At 37.6% G+C, this 15,902-nt stretch overlaps 1 protein-coding gene across 2 annotated transcripts in view; it reads left to right on the forward strand.

Moving 5' to 3' along the window:
* The window catches only part of CRY1 (cryptochrome circadian regulator 1), a 39,609-nt gene extending 26,781 nt beyond the window's left edge, over nt 1-12,828 (forward strand). The window contains exons 4-14 of one of the 2 annotated variants that reach the window (XM_042051121.1): nt 1,125-1,309; nt 2,667-2,755; nt 3,323-3,463; nt 3,559-3,870; nt 6,268-6,419; nt 6,529-6,731; nt 7,476-7,577; nt 8,617-8,709; nt 9,888-9,959; nt 10,058-10,165; nt 12,160-12,828. In XM_042051121.1, the coding sequence (XP_041907055.1) occupies nt 1,125-1,309; nt 2,667-2,755; nt 3,323-3,463; nt 3,559-3,870; nt 6,268-6,419; nt 6,529-6,731; nt 7,476-7,577; nt 8,617-8,709; nt 9,888-9,959; nt 10,058-10,161 (1,453 nt within the window). In that variant the 3' untranslated portion in view covers nt 10,162-10,165; nt 12,160-12,828. The remainder of the gene's footprint in view (nt 1-1,124; nt 1,310-2,666; nt 2,756-3,322; nt 3,464-3,558; nt 3,871-6,267; nt 6,420-6,528; nt 6,732-7,475; nt 7,578-8,616; nt 8,710-9,887; nt 9,960-10,057; nt 10,166-12,159) is intronic. The other variant, XM_042051122.1, reaches the window with a different exon arrangement.
* Nucleotides 12,829-15,902: the final 3,074 nt, after the last annotated feature.

Raw genomic sequence — 15,902 nt, forward strand, 5'->3', positions numbered from 1 at the left:
TTTTAATTTGGAGTTCTTTTGAAAATAATGTTCATTTTAATTAGTTGTCCTTTATAATTAAGTTACTCAAGCATGCCTGTGGCATCTCCCAAGTAACATGTTTGTTTAGTTGTTTTGTTAAATTGTTTTGTCTTTATTTTACTTCTTGTCCTTTGTTTTTTTAAGAACTGTTTCCTACCAATTTTCTATTCAATAAGTAGTTGGGGATTGTTTGCTATCCCTGTGTTGCCTTACTTAATGTCTTGTTTATATTTTTCCACATATCTATTTAATGGATTAGTGTTAATTCCCTATTACAGAAACATAATGCACAAACTAGTTAGAAGTATGACTTGTCTTCTCTTGAGTGATTTATTGTGGTAGCTGCCCATTGTACTCTGTTACAAGCCAATGTATAAGAGACAGACACATGGGAGGGCAGCAAAATTGGAAGTATTTACTTTTTGAAACTAATGGCTGACTTTTTTTAAAATCCCAAATTGAAAATTCCTTTTTTTTCCCCTCCCACCCAAACACCCCACTAAATAAGCATTTGGTTTCATCTATCACTTTGTAAATTTTTCTTTGAAGTTTTCCCTTTTTTCCAAGACTAGTTTAGATATATACAATACAGAATACGAAACTGTGTTTTTACAGCAGTCATTGTGTATAAGCTACATGTTAATTTCCCCCCATATTAAGATAGTTTTAATATCAACTGCTGTTCTCAGTACCAGAAGGGAAAGATGGGTTTTTTGAATGCAAATACCATAGTCTTGTAAGTGACTTGGATATTTCTGTATGTAGCTAGGATCTCTATCTGCTTTCCTGATCTGTTCTTTTCTTTGCCTTGAACTGTCCATGTTCATTATATTCTTGTTCATGAGGGAATTTCTGTAACCCAGGAATGAAGAAAATTGACTTGCTTATAAACAGTTAATTTATATGTCTCCGTGGTGGGGAAAAAAGGATGGTATATTTAAAGTTCTGACTGTCTGGATTACCATGTATATTTGGGATTCTATGTAAGCTGGAGGAAAGTAAGAAGATATTTCTGTGTATGTATAGCTGAGTATATTTTATAAGAAAAACTGTTAAATACTATTGTCTGACATGCTTCTTTTCTTTTTTTTTCTTTAATATAGAATAATAGAATTAAATGGAGGACAGCCTCCTCTTACTTACAAGCGATTTCAGACCCTAATTAGTAGAATGGAACCCCTGGAGATGCCTGTGGAGACTATAACTCCAGAAGTAATGAAAAAATGTACTACTCCAGTTTCTGATGACCACGATGAGAAGTACGGTGTGCCATCACTTGAGGAGCTGGGTATGTTCTGAGATGGCTTTCACATTTTGAAACAACTAAGATATAATCTCCCACTAAAAGCACAATACTTAAAACAATGAATGAGGTCCTGCTAGTGGTTAATTGTTAACCTGATGCAATTATGGCATACAAAAGGAACAAAAAAAGATAATCAACTCTGTAAATTCTGGTTGTTTTCTGGTAAATGAGGGGTCAGGTCAAAATATACTAAGTACTGTTTGGCTTCTTGTAATACAGCATTGCCAGGGTACCAAATAATCTTTAAGCTATTAATTAATAGTCTTTGATGCTTCATTTTGTATTAAATACACTTTGTATCTTTGTGCTTCAGGTCATTAATCTGTCATTTAACAAACTAGTTTTAAAAAAAACCCTCTTTCCTTGATATACCAAAAAAAGATAGTAGTAAGACAATTACTTCAGAAGGTTCTGGGGGGAAAAAAGTCTTATGTTTCTGTAAATGTAATTTTAAGGAATAGTGTCAGCTATTGTCTTGTGACTCTCCTAGTCTCTTTCCTGTTTCTCCGCACACCTCCCAAAATAGAAGCAAATGCGCTATGACCTCCAAATTGCTAACAAAAGGGTCTGGACAGATTTTGGTTAACCTGTGACTGCCCTGTCAAGTCCATTTGAACTCTCGCAAAACAGACCTTGGTTTTTAAAGCCTTTCTAAGAAGAGATGATCTCACTATGCAGTGGTTAAACTATAGACAGACATGTTCTCTCATGCATCTGATGAACAATCTTGGGGCAGGTGGGAGGGTATGGAAAAAATCTTATTACCTTCTTTTTATCTTTCTTTTGTGGCTCAAGTACATGTTTGTCATCAAATTAACAATCCCTGTTATTTAAGTTGAGGTCAGTGATATCTAGGAATGTTCTGAAGATGGCACTCACGCTTTTACCTTGGAGGAAAAAGTTTTTAGACATTCTGTAAATTACAATAGGAATTGTTGCTTCTTAGTAGTAATAAAAAAAAAAGTTTTTGGTTTTAGGATATAGCCTGCATATTGCAGATTTGGGAAATGATAGAGAGGTCACTTTATGAAAAAAAACCTAAAGAAACCAAAACCAGAAGAAATGGGACTGAAGTAAGACCATTCAGCGTGTAAAATTTGTAATGTATATTAATGTAAATGTAAAAGGAAAAACTTGAGTTTTGCTGCATGTTAAAGGTATTGGATGTGCTTTGAGAAGTCTTGGTCACATACTGTTTTAAAACACACTTTTTCATGTATCCTAACTTAGGGTTTTTCTCAGGATGCAGTAGAATGTAGTCAAGTATCAATATGCAATAATTTTGTTGCCCTACAGTATAAACAAACAAGGAATTTCCTTGTTTCAATTTGTCTTTCAGGTTTTGACACAGATGGTCTGCCTTCTGCAGTGTGGCCAGGGGGAGAAACAGAAGCTCTCACGCGATTGGAAAGACATTTAGAACGAAAGGTATGTTTCAGATCACTGCAAGTCTGACATATCTGGGAAACATAGTTACTCTTTGCCATGAAACCTAAAGGGATTTGGGCAAGTTGTGTTAAAAAAACCCAAACCCCGCAAACTTGAACTCAAGGCATTAATGATATAAATCAACAGTTTGTTTTTTAATGATGATAGCAGATTATCTTTGCTATGAATTTTAGAGACAGTCTGGTTTACTCTTCTGTATTAAAAAAAATTAAATTTATTTTTGAAGTAATTTTATTCGAAGCATGCATTTTATAACTTTGAAGGGGAGTTCCTCTGACAGCTAATGTGTTGCTAGTTGTATTTCCAATGTATTTAAAAGAAAATCACAGATAGTTCTGGAAGACAGTCCATGCCTTCTGTATTGAGCTGAACTACCTTCTAGAGGTTCTGCTGATGCAAAAGGAACGCCTGGGTATCGTAGGTGACCTGACCATCTGTCCACTGTTTGCATTCAGTTACAAACAGTGCGTGATTTCTCCCTTTATAAGTTGCTATGTAGCCTCTAGTCTGATTTTGCTGTGTGGGTTTTGTTTTGTTTTTTTTAAGGCTTGGGTAGCAAACTTTGAAAGACCACGAATGAATGCAAATTCCCTTCTGGCAAGCCCTACAGGGCTTAGTCCCTACCTCCGCTTTGGCTGTTTGTCCTGTCGGCTCTTTTATTTCAAGTTAACGGATCTGTACAAAAAGGTAGGATTTCTGTGTAGCCAGCTACATATTGTTAGATGCCACAGTTTTCCCCTACTTCTCCTAATAAAATGTTTTTCTTTAATGATGATCTTCAGGTAAAAAAGAACAGCTCCCCTCCCCTCTCCCTCTATGGCCAGCTGTTATGGCGTGAATTTTTCTACACAGCGGCGACTAACAATCCACGGTTTGATAAAATGGAGGGGAATCCTATCTGTGTTCAAATTCCATGGGATAAGAATCCTGAGGCTTTGGCCAAATGGGCAGAAGGCAGGACAGGTTTTCCTTGGATTGATGCAATTATGACACAACTTCGTCAGGAGGGTTGGATTCACCATTTAGCCCGGCATGCTGTAGCATGCTTTTTGACTCGAGGTGACCTCTGGATTAGCTGGGAAGAAGGAATGAAGGTATTGTTTATTATTCTTGAATTTAAGTCTTGGAGTGCCTATTAAAGTCATTCTAGAATTGTTACTGTGTGTTGTAAGTTGAATTTTAAACCTTGAATTGTGGGCAAAACTAAATCGATTCTGAAAAACCAGGTATGCTGAAATTTTGCCTCTCGAATGTTCTCTTTTATTGGAATGTTAGAGTGTTTCTTGCAGTTGGAATAGGTCTGAAATTCTTTTAAATTTGAGATTTCTTTCTAAATCTGGGCAAATAAACATGCATAACTATTGTAATTGAGATTTTTTTTTTCCCAGTCATTCTGTGTCAACAATTTCTGTTCATATCTTGCATCTGCTTCCCTGCAAAGGGGAAGTACTATGGGAATTAAAGAGAGAAAACTAAAAACTGAGAATGTTGTTTCAGCAATTTGTGTCACTTTGCCCAGTGTTAGAAGTGTGAGCACAGGCAACATGATTTGGCTGAAGGCTCAGTGCAGTTAATTTTGTGCAAGTATGAGATGCTGAAGCTCAAATTTAAGATGTCAGGTTTTTGAAGAAAACAATGGAATAATTTAATCTCACTAAATTAAACCTTTGAACAGTTTTGCATTTTTAGAAAGGTAGCATAACTTTTACTGAGCAATAATAATCTATGAAAAATTGAGAATCAGACAATTTTATTTTTGAAATCTGAAAAAATTTACTTGCCATCAGGATTGTGACCCCATATTTCTATATGTATACAATCATAGGAAATTTCATTTCTTAAAAATCAGTTGTAAGCAAACACCTTTCCGTTTAAAAAAATTGGTTACTTTTGCAGTTCATAAATACAAACATTGGAGATCCACATAGGTAACTTAGATATATTACTCTGTATATTACAGAAAAATGGCAGCTTGTTCTTACTTTTGCAATAATACAGAAGGCCCCAGATTTGTGCAAGATGTTCAAGTCACGTGTCCATAGCTAGCAAAAGTTAATCTGGCCTTCCACGTGGTGTTATTTCCAAAGTCTTACTACATGGCAGCATCTAGTGGGACAATTGTATGCTAACACACTTAATGTCTAAAGATCTTGTTGCATTATGAGTCACCATCTGTTTTTTGAAAGTGTTTTAAGATAAACCCTATTTTTTCAAAACAAACTTTTTTCCCAAGTAGCTGCAGATATTTAAACAAAGATACTTTTGTAACACTTATTCAGTGTATACTGTGGAACGAATGCCTTGTTGAATATATGGCAAGAGAGATCGAGAGATCATTGTTTAATGCTATTACCTTATTTAGACCCTGTATAGGAATAATATTAGTTGAAGCTGCATGGGAATACTAAGATGTTGGGGTTTTTGTGCCTTAGCATGAAGAAAGATGGTAGTTGCTTTGGAACATTTGGAAATTATGCAAGTTTGAAAGGAAAATCAGAACGTGCAAAAATATGTATTAAATAAGTATCTGTTCTTAAAACTACTTGTAGGTGCACTCTTTTTATAAAAGGTCCTTGAGCACTGTCCTTCACAGAATGAGGCCTTTGCTCTGTTTTTTGTCAGCCTGCACTGCTAGTGATCTGACTGAACAGATAAACTTCTTTTTATACAAGTTAGTATTGTCTGTATCGAAGATGAAAAAACAATCAGTGCTGGAAGCTTGAATGTTTCACAACTACTGAGCTCTGGATTTAAAGTGAAACCCTCATAAATCTTCAACTTTCTCTCTTTTTTTTTTTTTTTTTAATATATATAGTAGGGGTAGCAAATTGGAATTAAAGTTTTTGGGAGTTTTTTGTCTTCACTCCAGACTTTATCTGTCACACCATCCTTCAGTGTTCTTGGTGGTTCAAAATACCTCCAGGAATTTGAGTGTGTTCTCAAAACTGTGACTTGCTAGATTAACTATTAGCCTTCAAGAACACAACTTCTGCATGTTTGTGCTACCCTGAAACTCTTGAGTTCTACTCTTGGGATTCCTCACATAGTGAAAAGTGCTGTGCAAGTTGAGGTATTCAGACCAACAATTTGAGTTCAAAATGCACTTTGTATGTTCCCTGTTTTCTGGAAGTTTGCAAAGCTTACTCAACTGTCATGTGATGAAGCAATTCTTCTGAAAACAGCAATTGCCACTTGGAAGCCATCAGGCTCCAGCCATCCTTTGGGGATTTGTTTTTCAAGGATGTGTTTATGTAAGAATGCTTAGCTTCCTGAGATGTTTACAAGTTTGTTTACAGGATAAAAGCCTGGTTTTGAATTTTTTGTTTTGTTCTTGAGTTTGGTGTTAAGGCATTTCAATTGCTACTGAACATTCTGTGAATGCTGCCAGGTAAGAAAGAGCTTAAATCAGAAACTCAGGATCTAATCCTGAAAAAGTAGGTGCCTTGACAGTGTGCCATGTCCAGACTAACTTGTTGCACTAATTTCTTAAGGTCTTTGAAGAGCTCTTACTTGATGCAGATTGGAGTGTGAATGCTGGAAGCTGGATGTGGCTATCCTGTAGTTCCTTCTTTCAGCAGTTTTTTCACTGCTACTGCCCAGTGGGTTTTGGCAGAAGAACTGACCCAAATGGGGATTATATCAGGTAACTCACAATCCAGAAATTGCAGTGATTGATTCATGGGTGTTGCTTAAACTATTGAGCAGCTTGATATGTAACGTGACCTTTTTACCTTTTTGTTATTTTTTTAAAGACGTTATTTGCCAGTACTTAGAGGTTTCCCTGCAAAATACATCTATGATCCTTGGAATGCCCCAGAGAGCATCCAGAAGGCTGCAAAATGTATTATAGGAGTTAATTATCCCAAACCAATGGTAAACCATGCAGAGGCAAGCCGTCTGAATATTGAGAGAATGAAACAGATCTACCAGCAGCTTTCACGATACAGAGGACTGGGTATGATCATCGATTATTTGCTTTATTTATTTTTTTTAAACTTTTCTCATCTTCTAGCAGTTAATAGTTTAGTCCCATAGCAGTGGGAGTCAGGTGTAAGCTCAGGGTAGTGACCAGGGTTTGTATCCAAGTAAATGAAAATAATATATGTACTGAGAAAGGAGAGAGTTTGAGGGGAGTGCCTCTCCAAATATTGCCTGGATTTTCTTTTCTATGGGTTTTTGGAAGTGTTTTTGTTAAACTGGGCCTTTTGTGCATTCTGATATTGTCGTACAGATAGGTTTGAGTACCAGTGATTAGAAATTTAATGTGGTTCATAACTTTAATGATAGTGTATTTGCATATGCAAATGCTGTTGCAGAAGTAGGCACCAGCCCAGCCCCTGGTAGCATTCTTCCCCTGTGCTCCGAGAAGTAAACCAGGTGCATTGTACTGCTCAGGAAGGTGTGAGCAGTCAGTATGTTCAGATACTGGACATGGAATCAGGATATGTTGCACTTAAACCCAACATATTGGATTGTGTAAATTAAGGAATTTTGGAAAAGTTACGCAGAATATTAAGTAAATGTGAACTAAAATAGTTTGGCAAGAAACAGAAGTAGGCAAGACAGAGAGATGTTCTGTTGTAAAAGTAAACTACTCAAGCTGCGGGTGGAGAATTGGCTATCACAAGGGAAACAGAATGCTGCACTTAATTTTTTTTTTCTTGCTATCTTTCTTTATATATTTTATTTTGATTTTTAGGTCTTCTTGCAACAGTGCCTTCTAATCCAAATGGAAATGGAAACGGTGGCCTAATGGGCTATTCACCAGGAGAAAGCATTTCTGGTTGTGGTAGTACAGGAGGTCAGTCAAATTCTTACAATGCATAGAATTATTGGAACTGAACTACATGAACTTCTTTCATAGTGCCCTTGCCATTTCATATTATAAGAAAGAACTGCTTTTATAAGACAATTTTTAGTGCAAGTCACAAATATTTTCAAATTTATTCACTGTTTGATAGTATTTGTATAAAGACATATTGAAATTATTAATCTCTAATATGCAAATATTTTTAACCTGTGTTTTTTCCTTCCTCCAAAAATTAGTTACTAACTTGTATTGAACAGTTTGACTTCAAAAGTATTTGAATATGATTTTCTCCTAGAAGTGTATAAGCATCCTGATATTTATAATAAAGAGTGACTTGTGAACTTTCAAGTGAGAATTGTTAACTTGTGAAGTTTTCTAGTGCTGGCATTAGATTGCTAACTGGAATTTATTGCTACTAAGGAAAAATAAGAACAGTATTATGATTGTATTAACCCATGGCGGGTCTTAAATACTTAAATACTATATACACACTATATATACCTTAGACTCTTCAGTGTAAAAGGATTCAGCAGAACTGGAAATCTACTGGTTTTATGTTCTTCATAGGCTTTAGTCAAGGTTAGAAGCAGATTGTGGAGGAAGATGGACCTGATTGTTCTTAGCCAGTACAGTTCTCTTAAGGATTAAATTGCAAACTCCTTAAAGCTGGGTGCTTGAGCTTTTATTTCTTACATTTCTTTATTTCTTAGGACATTTATAAGACAAGAAGGTTTTATTTTTAAAAAATTAACATTATTTGCACTCTTTTCTCATTAAAATGTATTAATATATACAGGTACTTACACTTTTCACATCAGAAACGTATTCCTTTTGTCGGAGGTTCAGTGAATTTGGAAAAACAACAATCATTAGAGCTTTGGACGTGTAATGAGGTGGTTTGAAAAAAAAAAAATTAAAAGCCACAATAAAAAGCTTATCTCTTGAAGAGGGGGTAAACCCCCCACACTTTAAATTCCAAAACTAGAATTGTACCTTCTGTTATGTTTAACTCTTCTCCCTGCCTCTCCAGGAGCTCAGCTGGGAACTGGTGATGGTCATACTGTTGTTCAGTCATGTGCCCTGGGAGACTCTCATACAGGAGCAAGTGGAATTCAGCAGCAAGGTATTATGGCAGTCCCTGTCTGTAGAGGATCTCCAAATCCTTGCAATTATGGAAAACCAGACAAAACATCAAAATAGCATGGATAGATTTTGGGTGACAGCTGCTGTCTACAACATGAACTGACCTTGTTTCTGTTCTCAAAACATAGAAATTATTTCTTAGAGTGAACTTGTTTGTCTTGTCATTTTTATCTCTAAAATGCTCATCTAGAGCAATATTTGTATGTTTTGAGTGGGAGGGATCACAAGTGTGACTAAACAAAAATTAATAAACATTATCCTAGGCTACTTTAAATGAAACTGAAAACCAGAAGTTCACCTTGTGTGTTGGATAGCAAAATTTGTATGTTATCTTTTCCCTGATTTCACTACCACTCTTTTCATATATAATTAATTTCCACAGTCTTGTGTGGATAGTCTCTTGTTGTGGAAGCAAATTTTTGTTACTTTAACTATACAGAACCTTAAGCTGTGGTTTGTGATAGATCCAAGTTGCCATCAAATTTAACCCAACTGTTTGTTTCTTTGCAGTCTTAACCCAGGTGGTGTGTTTACTGATCATGAAGGGCTGTAATCTGTGTTTTGTTTAAGCACCCAGAACATAACCGGAACACCGCAACTGTTCAGAACAAGAAACCTTGCAACTGCTTCTGCTGATTGCACTATTCATGCAGAATACTCAGTTTCAAGGTTGCCAGGAGATAGTTTACATGAATCAGAAGAAAGTTTGCATCTTTCTTTTAAGTTACTTGCTTTATTTGTTTTTCCACAACTAAGTTGTGCTAGGGATTCATTAGCATTGCTATAAGAATATAATAAAAAGGATGAGGAGACTTAGCAGAAGTAATGTTAAAATTTATAACAACTTATAATTGAAGTGTTTGGCTATATAAACATTCTGCTTGTTGCAAAGATAATGCATAAATATGTAGGCACTTAACGTTGTTCACTCTGCATATATAAGTGCATATATGTTTAACTGCTGTAGACTACCATGAGGCTTATTTTTCTTTCGCATATGAACTCTTCTGCATTCAGGATAGTTTCTGGCAGGATTTTTCTTGATGATGGAAAATAAATCAATTGGCTCCTTTTTGTTGTTGTAAAGAACATAATTTTACGCTTGCTTGCAGCTCTAAATTTTATGTAGTATAATGAATATCTACTGTATCTGAACAGGTTACTGTCAAGCAAGTAGTATCTTACACTATGCTCATGGAGACAATCAGCAATCACATTTATTGCAAGCAGGTAATTTAAACAACAACAACAACAAACCCCAAACACTTTTCCTGAATATATAAGGGTGCAATAGAGTCTTAATGTAAATACTGATTTTAAATTATCAGGGAGAACGGCCCTTGGTACTGGCATTAGTACAGGGAAACGCCCAAATCCAGAAGAAGAAACTCAGAGCGTTGGACCAAAAGTCCAGCGACAGAGCACAAATTAAACTGGTAAGATCTGAGGCACCTTAAAGCTATCAAATTTCTGTGCAAATTTTGTGTCTGTGATAACATTCATGTCACTGCAATGCAAAGGATCCTAAGGTATTTCTGCAAATACTTGTTTTCCAGGGACTGTACAGACAGTACAAAATTCTGGCTCTAAGAGTTTGTGAAGTATGAGATAGGAAGTAGTTGCAAAAATAGAGCCAGACTGAAGATTATCAGACACAGATCCAGGTGTTAATGAAAGAGAGATGGATAAACTCTGGTTTTAATACATCAGCAGAGCTGCTTAAGTAGCTTCAGTTACTCTCTGCTCCCACATCTCACCTTAAGTTGTGCCAGTAGCATTGTTTGTGTGAATGTATGGTGACTTGAATCGGGAGACTTAAGACAACTTAAGAGGAAAAGCTCAGGGCCTGGATTAGTTTAGCCATGTAAGTGGACTAAACAGAACATGGTTTAGAGAGATAACTGCCAAAAACCTTCAAAATGCTGATGTAGTTATTGATTGTGAAGATGTAGGGACAAATAAGATTTGAAGACATGAGCTTTTGTCATTGGTCTGTAATTGAAGCAGGTTACTCAGACTGCCCAAGTTTGTCAGGCTGTGGTGAAAAAGACTTGAATTTGGAGAAGGAGGCACTGCAGATAGATCCACACAAACAGGTGTGAAAATGTGTAGAGAAGTGGAAAATTGGAGAAGAAATTTTGTATGTGTAAAATCATCAACAGAGAGATAAGTAGATTTTGATTTTTGGATGAAGTCGGGAACAGCATAGAGGAAGGAGAAGGTCAAAATTGTAACACCTCTTCCCCCAGTAAGCTTGATTTGAGAGGAACAAGGAAGATGGCCTGAAAAGAATCAAGACTAAATTAAGGAGTAATTACTAAGGAGGAAAGCCAAATAATGGAGGACTGTCTGAAATAAGAGGGGACAGAATTTCAAGACTGGGACTGTGGCTGCAAAGATTAAAGGTGATTGAGATGTTTATAAAAAAACCAAGTGGAGCACTGGTCATTATGGAGTTTGAAGAATAAGTAAGAATAGCACAACAAGCGAGATAATAGCACATAAAGAGATTTTGTTGGAACTGAAAAACAGGGATTCCGTACAGCAAGTGTAGGAGATACATTCATCATCTCTAGAGATAAAAAGGGAAATTCAGTCTACTTCATTTGGATTTGACAGCAAGATCTAATTTTGCTTGTTATGCAGTGGCAGCACTTTGTCAAAGTTACTGCAGTGCATTATGAACAATTGTGTCATAGTGATTTGATTCAGTGCAGAACTGCAGCATTGTTTCCATAATGCCGTCGATTGAGGAAGTGAGCTGAGACCTTAGTGAGTGATCCATCTGCTATTTTCTCACATACTAGAAGCGCTGTAAGCTGCTTCTGTGTTCTCAAACTGCTTTCTGTTACTCGGATGGGCCTGAGTGGAACATAATTCCAAGGGAGTCTGTGTTTCAGTAGCTGTCTAATCCTTAGTATGTGTAGATTCATTCAGCATCCATGTTTTGTATTGCAGAATTCCTTAGGTGCTCGTGTCTGTGTAGAAGAAGTACCTGCAGAGCGAACGTCTGGTTCCTGTCTAAGCTCTTTTTCAATTGAGAGACAGGTTGGAGGGGTTTCTAGTTTGGCAGAGAAGACTGATTTTGTTAGGGGTGTTCAAAGCATGCTGCAAAAGCATTATAGTCAATACAAACATCAGCCAAGATCATACTCAAAAACACTGCTGGCAAAAGGTTGTGCACTTCTGAATAGCACTAAAGTACAGAGTACAGAGGCTTTTGTTGGGTTTCTCTTATTTTTTTTCCTTCCCCATTTAGCCTCTAAGGTGCGAAATAAGAATTCTGAGTATTTGGGCCAGTACAGATGGGGACAGGGCTTCCTGCACTGAGAAGGGGGGAAAAAATATTGGTCCCTTGAAGTACTTCTGTCTTCTTCAAAGACTCACATCGAACTGCTTAAGAATATATTTTTTTCTTTTTTTCTTGCAGCTTGATTGGAAGAGAAGTTTGCCACTCAAAGAACACATGGGACAAAATTCCTGCTACTCTGTATTGGAACTAAAGTGTTGTGAGAGTTCATGTTCTAAAATTACATACTTTTTCATAAATTATTTTCAATTGTTCTCAGTTGTTGTAAACAAGTCCAATTTTTGGAATGCATTATTTCTAACTGGCATTTCTATGGTTTTTAACTTTTTAATGACTCTTTCACAAAGGGCAAATTGAGTTTTGTATATAAAGTATTTGGTGAAGAATTTGCTAACTTATTGTAAATATAAATATTCATGATTAGTGATAGACCCATCAATATATTTTTGATAATCTTTCATGTATATGGTAGTAGGAAAAGCTATAGTGCTGTTCTGAAAAACAGATGAACATAGAAAGTTTGGAAGTTTTTAAATTGTTATTTTTAGATTCCATACTTGAGCTCTGTATGATCAACTTCATATTTTCATAACGTAGGTGCTTAGGACAGTGTTTAATCAAATACAGTAGAGCTGTAACCGTAATTAATCACATCTGTATATAAAACATATGCCAATTTTAGTCGAGTTGTAAAATTTTCATGTTTATGTCCAGTCCTTGTATTTCCCAGTTGCCTTGTTCAGTAATGACATACCTTGTTAATAAAAGAAAATTGTATATATAGATACATATCTTTGTCTTTTGTGTACTCTATTGCTCCTGCATAGATTTCCAAACAAAACTGTTTCAGGAAAGAAGAGAAATACTCTTTTTAGACTTAATCCGGAAGGCACCAACAATGTTACCTTTCACTTCAAGTTTCATGATACTGAAGAAAAACAATATTCAAATTATCCAGGCCTTTTTCTTGGAACTGCATGTATGTATTCTGACCATTAAGTGTTTTTCACTGATGGACTTATTAAGTGTTTCTTCACAATCTAGGTGTTTGAGTTGGTTTTTTTTTTCCTGCTATGATTAAAATTTGCTTGACAGCTGGGAAGTCTTTCCTGCAATGCATTTAATTCGCTGCTTTTTGAAGATGTTGATTTCAGACTTGCTGAATGCTCAGTCAAATACTGTCTCAAATGTTTATAGAAATTGTATGTAAATGTTTTCTCAGACCATTAAGATCTCTGAAGAAGCAGTATGAATTTGCATATGACTAGGTTAGTTCCCTACTTGAATGGGTACCCAAATTAGAATCCTAGAATATCCTGAGTTGGAAGAGACCCAGAAAGATCACCAAGTCCACCTTCTGGCCCTGCACAGCACCATCCCCAAGAATCTCAGGTACCATGTACCTGGGAGCGTTGTCCAAACAATTCTTGAACGCTGTCAGGTTTGGTGCTGTGAGCACTTCCCTGGGACACTTGTTCCAGTGCCAACCACCCTCTGGTGAAGAACCTTTTACTCATATCCACCCTAAACCTCCCCTGACACGTCTTTAGGCCATGCCCTGGGGTCCTGTCACTGGGCACCACAGAGAAGAGATCAGTGTCTGCCCCTCCTCTTCCCTTCATGAGGAAGTTACAGACTGCACTGAGGTCTCCCCTCAAGTTTCTTCTTATCCAGGCTGAAAAAACCAAGTGCCCTCAGCCGCTCCTCATACAGCTTCCCCTCCAGACCCTTCACCATCCTTTGGACACTCTGAGAGCTTTAGAGCCTTCCTATGTTGTGGCACCCAAAACTGCCCCCAGCGCTGAGGTGAGGCTGCCCCAGTGCAGAGCACAGCAGGACAATCCCCTCCCTTGCCCGGCTGGTGATCCTGTGCCTGATGCCCTGCAGGACACGCCTGGCTCTCCTGGCTGCCAGGGCACTGCTGGCTCATGTTCAACTTGCCACTGACCAGGACCCCCAGGTCCCTCTCCATGGCACTGCTTTCCAGCATCTCATTCCCCAGTCTGTCTGTACATCCAGGCCTGCCCCATCCCAGGTGCAGAATCCAACACTTGTCTTTGTTAAACTGCATACAGTTGGTATTAATTATTAATTAGTTCTAAAGTGAGAGGAGTTAATTATCTTGTTCTTAGTATTGGTGACTTCAAGACAGGGGGCAGTTTTGTGTGTTGGTTTAAAATTCAGATTAGAATTTTGGGTTAACAACATATGCAGCAGGGCTCTTGGGGCAGAATGAATTGCCATGGTACTAGATTTTAGATTATTATTGTTAATGTAAATATCTCTGCATACTGATTTGTATACAATGGCAAAATCAAAAGCACTACTAAGAAAATAGAGGCATGTCTACCGTCTTGAGGCAGAGAATGTTTGAAATTGAAGAAGAACTCAACGGTGAGAATAGAGAAGCAGATGCTAAATATTTTCCACAGATGAGTCCAAGTAAAATGGAGGGGTTCCCTGGGGACATACATAATAAGGAGAATAAATAATTATTTTTTCTGTTTAGGTAGTCTGAAAACAGGAAAAAAAAAATAGGACTAGCTTGCCTTAAGACATGTTTTACTCTGTCAAGATCATGCTGAATTTTTCGGCTAACCTTATATTAAAAAAACCATACCATCTAAATTAAATATTCCACCTAGATTTTCTGAATGATTAGGCTATGAAACTCCCACAGAGAAACTTCATCAAGGTAAGAACATCTGTTTAAATATTACCTTCCCCCCAAGCAGTCTGGAAGTTCAGTAGGTGAAAGAAGAAATTTCCCAAGGAGTTTATTTTTATGGTAAGGTAATTCCCCTCTTCTTAAGTGCTGAAAGGCGTATTCCTCTTCTTGGTGGAGGCAGATCCTTGGATTTGCAAAGGAAAATCTGTGGAGATGCTGTTTCACTTGTGAGCTGGCTTGAAGGAGTCCTGGTGTCAGGACTGTTGTGGAAGAAATGGTCTGTGATTAGTTTAGTGTGAGAGAGGGGAGAAGTTGCCTTCAGAGTAGCAACAGCCTCATAGAAGCCCTCTGCCTCATATTTTTCCCCTCCAACCTACTAAGTGCTGTGGCCACAAAAATAACTAAGAAAAGGTGAAGGCTTTGGTTGCACATTAAAAAATTACTAAAACCATTGTAACATAGGGTTTTTCTCCCCACACCCCCACTAACCCCTTGTGATTTTTCAAGGAGTTGGACATGTGCTATAAATCCTGTATGGAATAAGGGCCAGGATATTGTTGTTTATTAGATGTCTCCTCCAGAAATGGAGCTTAAAATATTCCTTAAAGAAGTTCTGTTCCCACGGGATTTAGCTGGCCCTTCCCTGGGCTGGTAGGAGAAGGGGAGAGGACAGTTGCAAACTTGTGGTCTTTGGAAACCAAAAAATGTACTCTGGAAGCATGCAGGAACAACTTTAGGGGATACCTGGGATGAAAAAAATAGCTTTTAAGTGCCTTCAAGCGTTCAGAACCTGAGTATTTGCAAAGGAACTTTGTATGACCCATCTTGTACTGGTGCTACCTGCTTACAGAGGTTTTTGAAAGGAGGGGAGCAAAAGGAGTTAAAACACAAACCCCTTGACGTCCCTGGTGTGTGTTCGTGCCGGTGCTGGCTGGGGCAGAGTTAATTTATCTTTTTCCAGAGTACCTGGCCCGGAGCTGTGTTGGATTCGTGCTGGAAGCAGTGCAAGTTTATTGTGGCCGAGCGACGCTGGCCCCGCTCCCGGCCTGCAGGGGGCGCTGCGAGCGCGGCCCTGAGGGAGACGCTGGCGTTGGGAGGGAGCGAATCCAGCTCCTCGTCATCCCAAGTATTCGGGTAACAAAGTACTCCGGGGAAGGGGAAATACGGGGAAATTATAGAATGGCTGCGTAATAGC

This window comes from Corvus kubaryi, unplaced genomic scaffold, assembly GCF_017639235.1.
Source record: "Corvus kubaryi isolate FWS band 111438036 unplaced genomic scaffold, C.kubaryi_AGA036_p1.0 74, whole genome shotgun sequence".
NCBI lineage: Eukaryota > Metazoa > Chordata > Aves > Passeriformes > Corvidae > Corvus > Corvus kubaryi.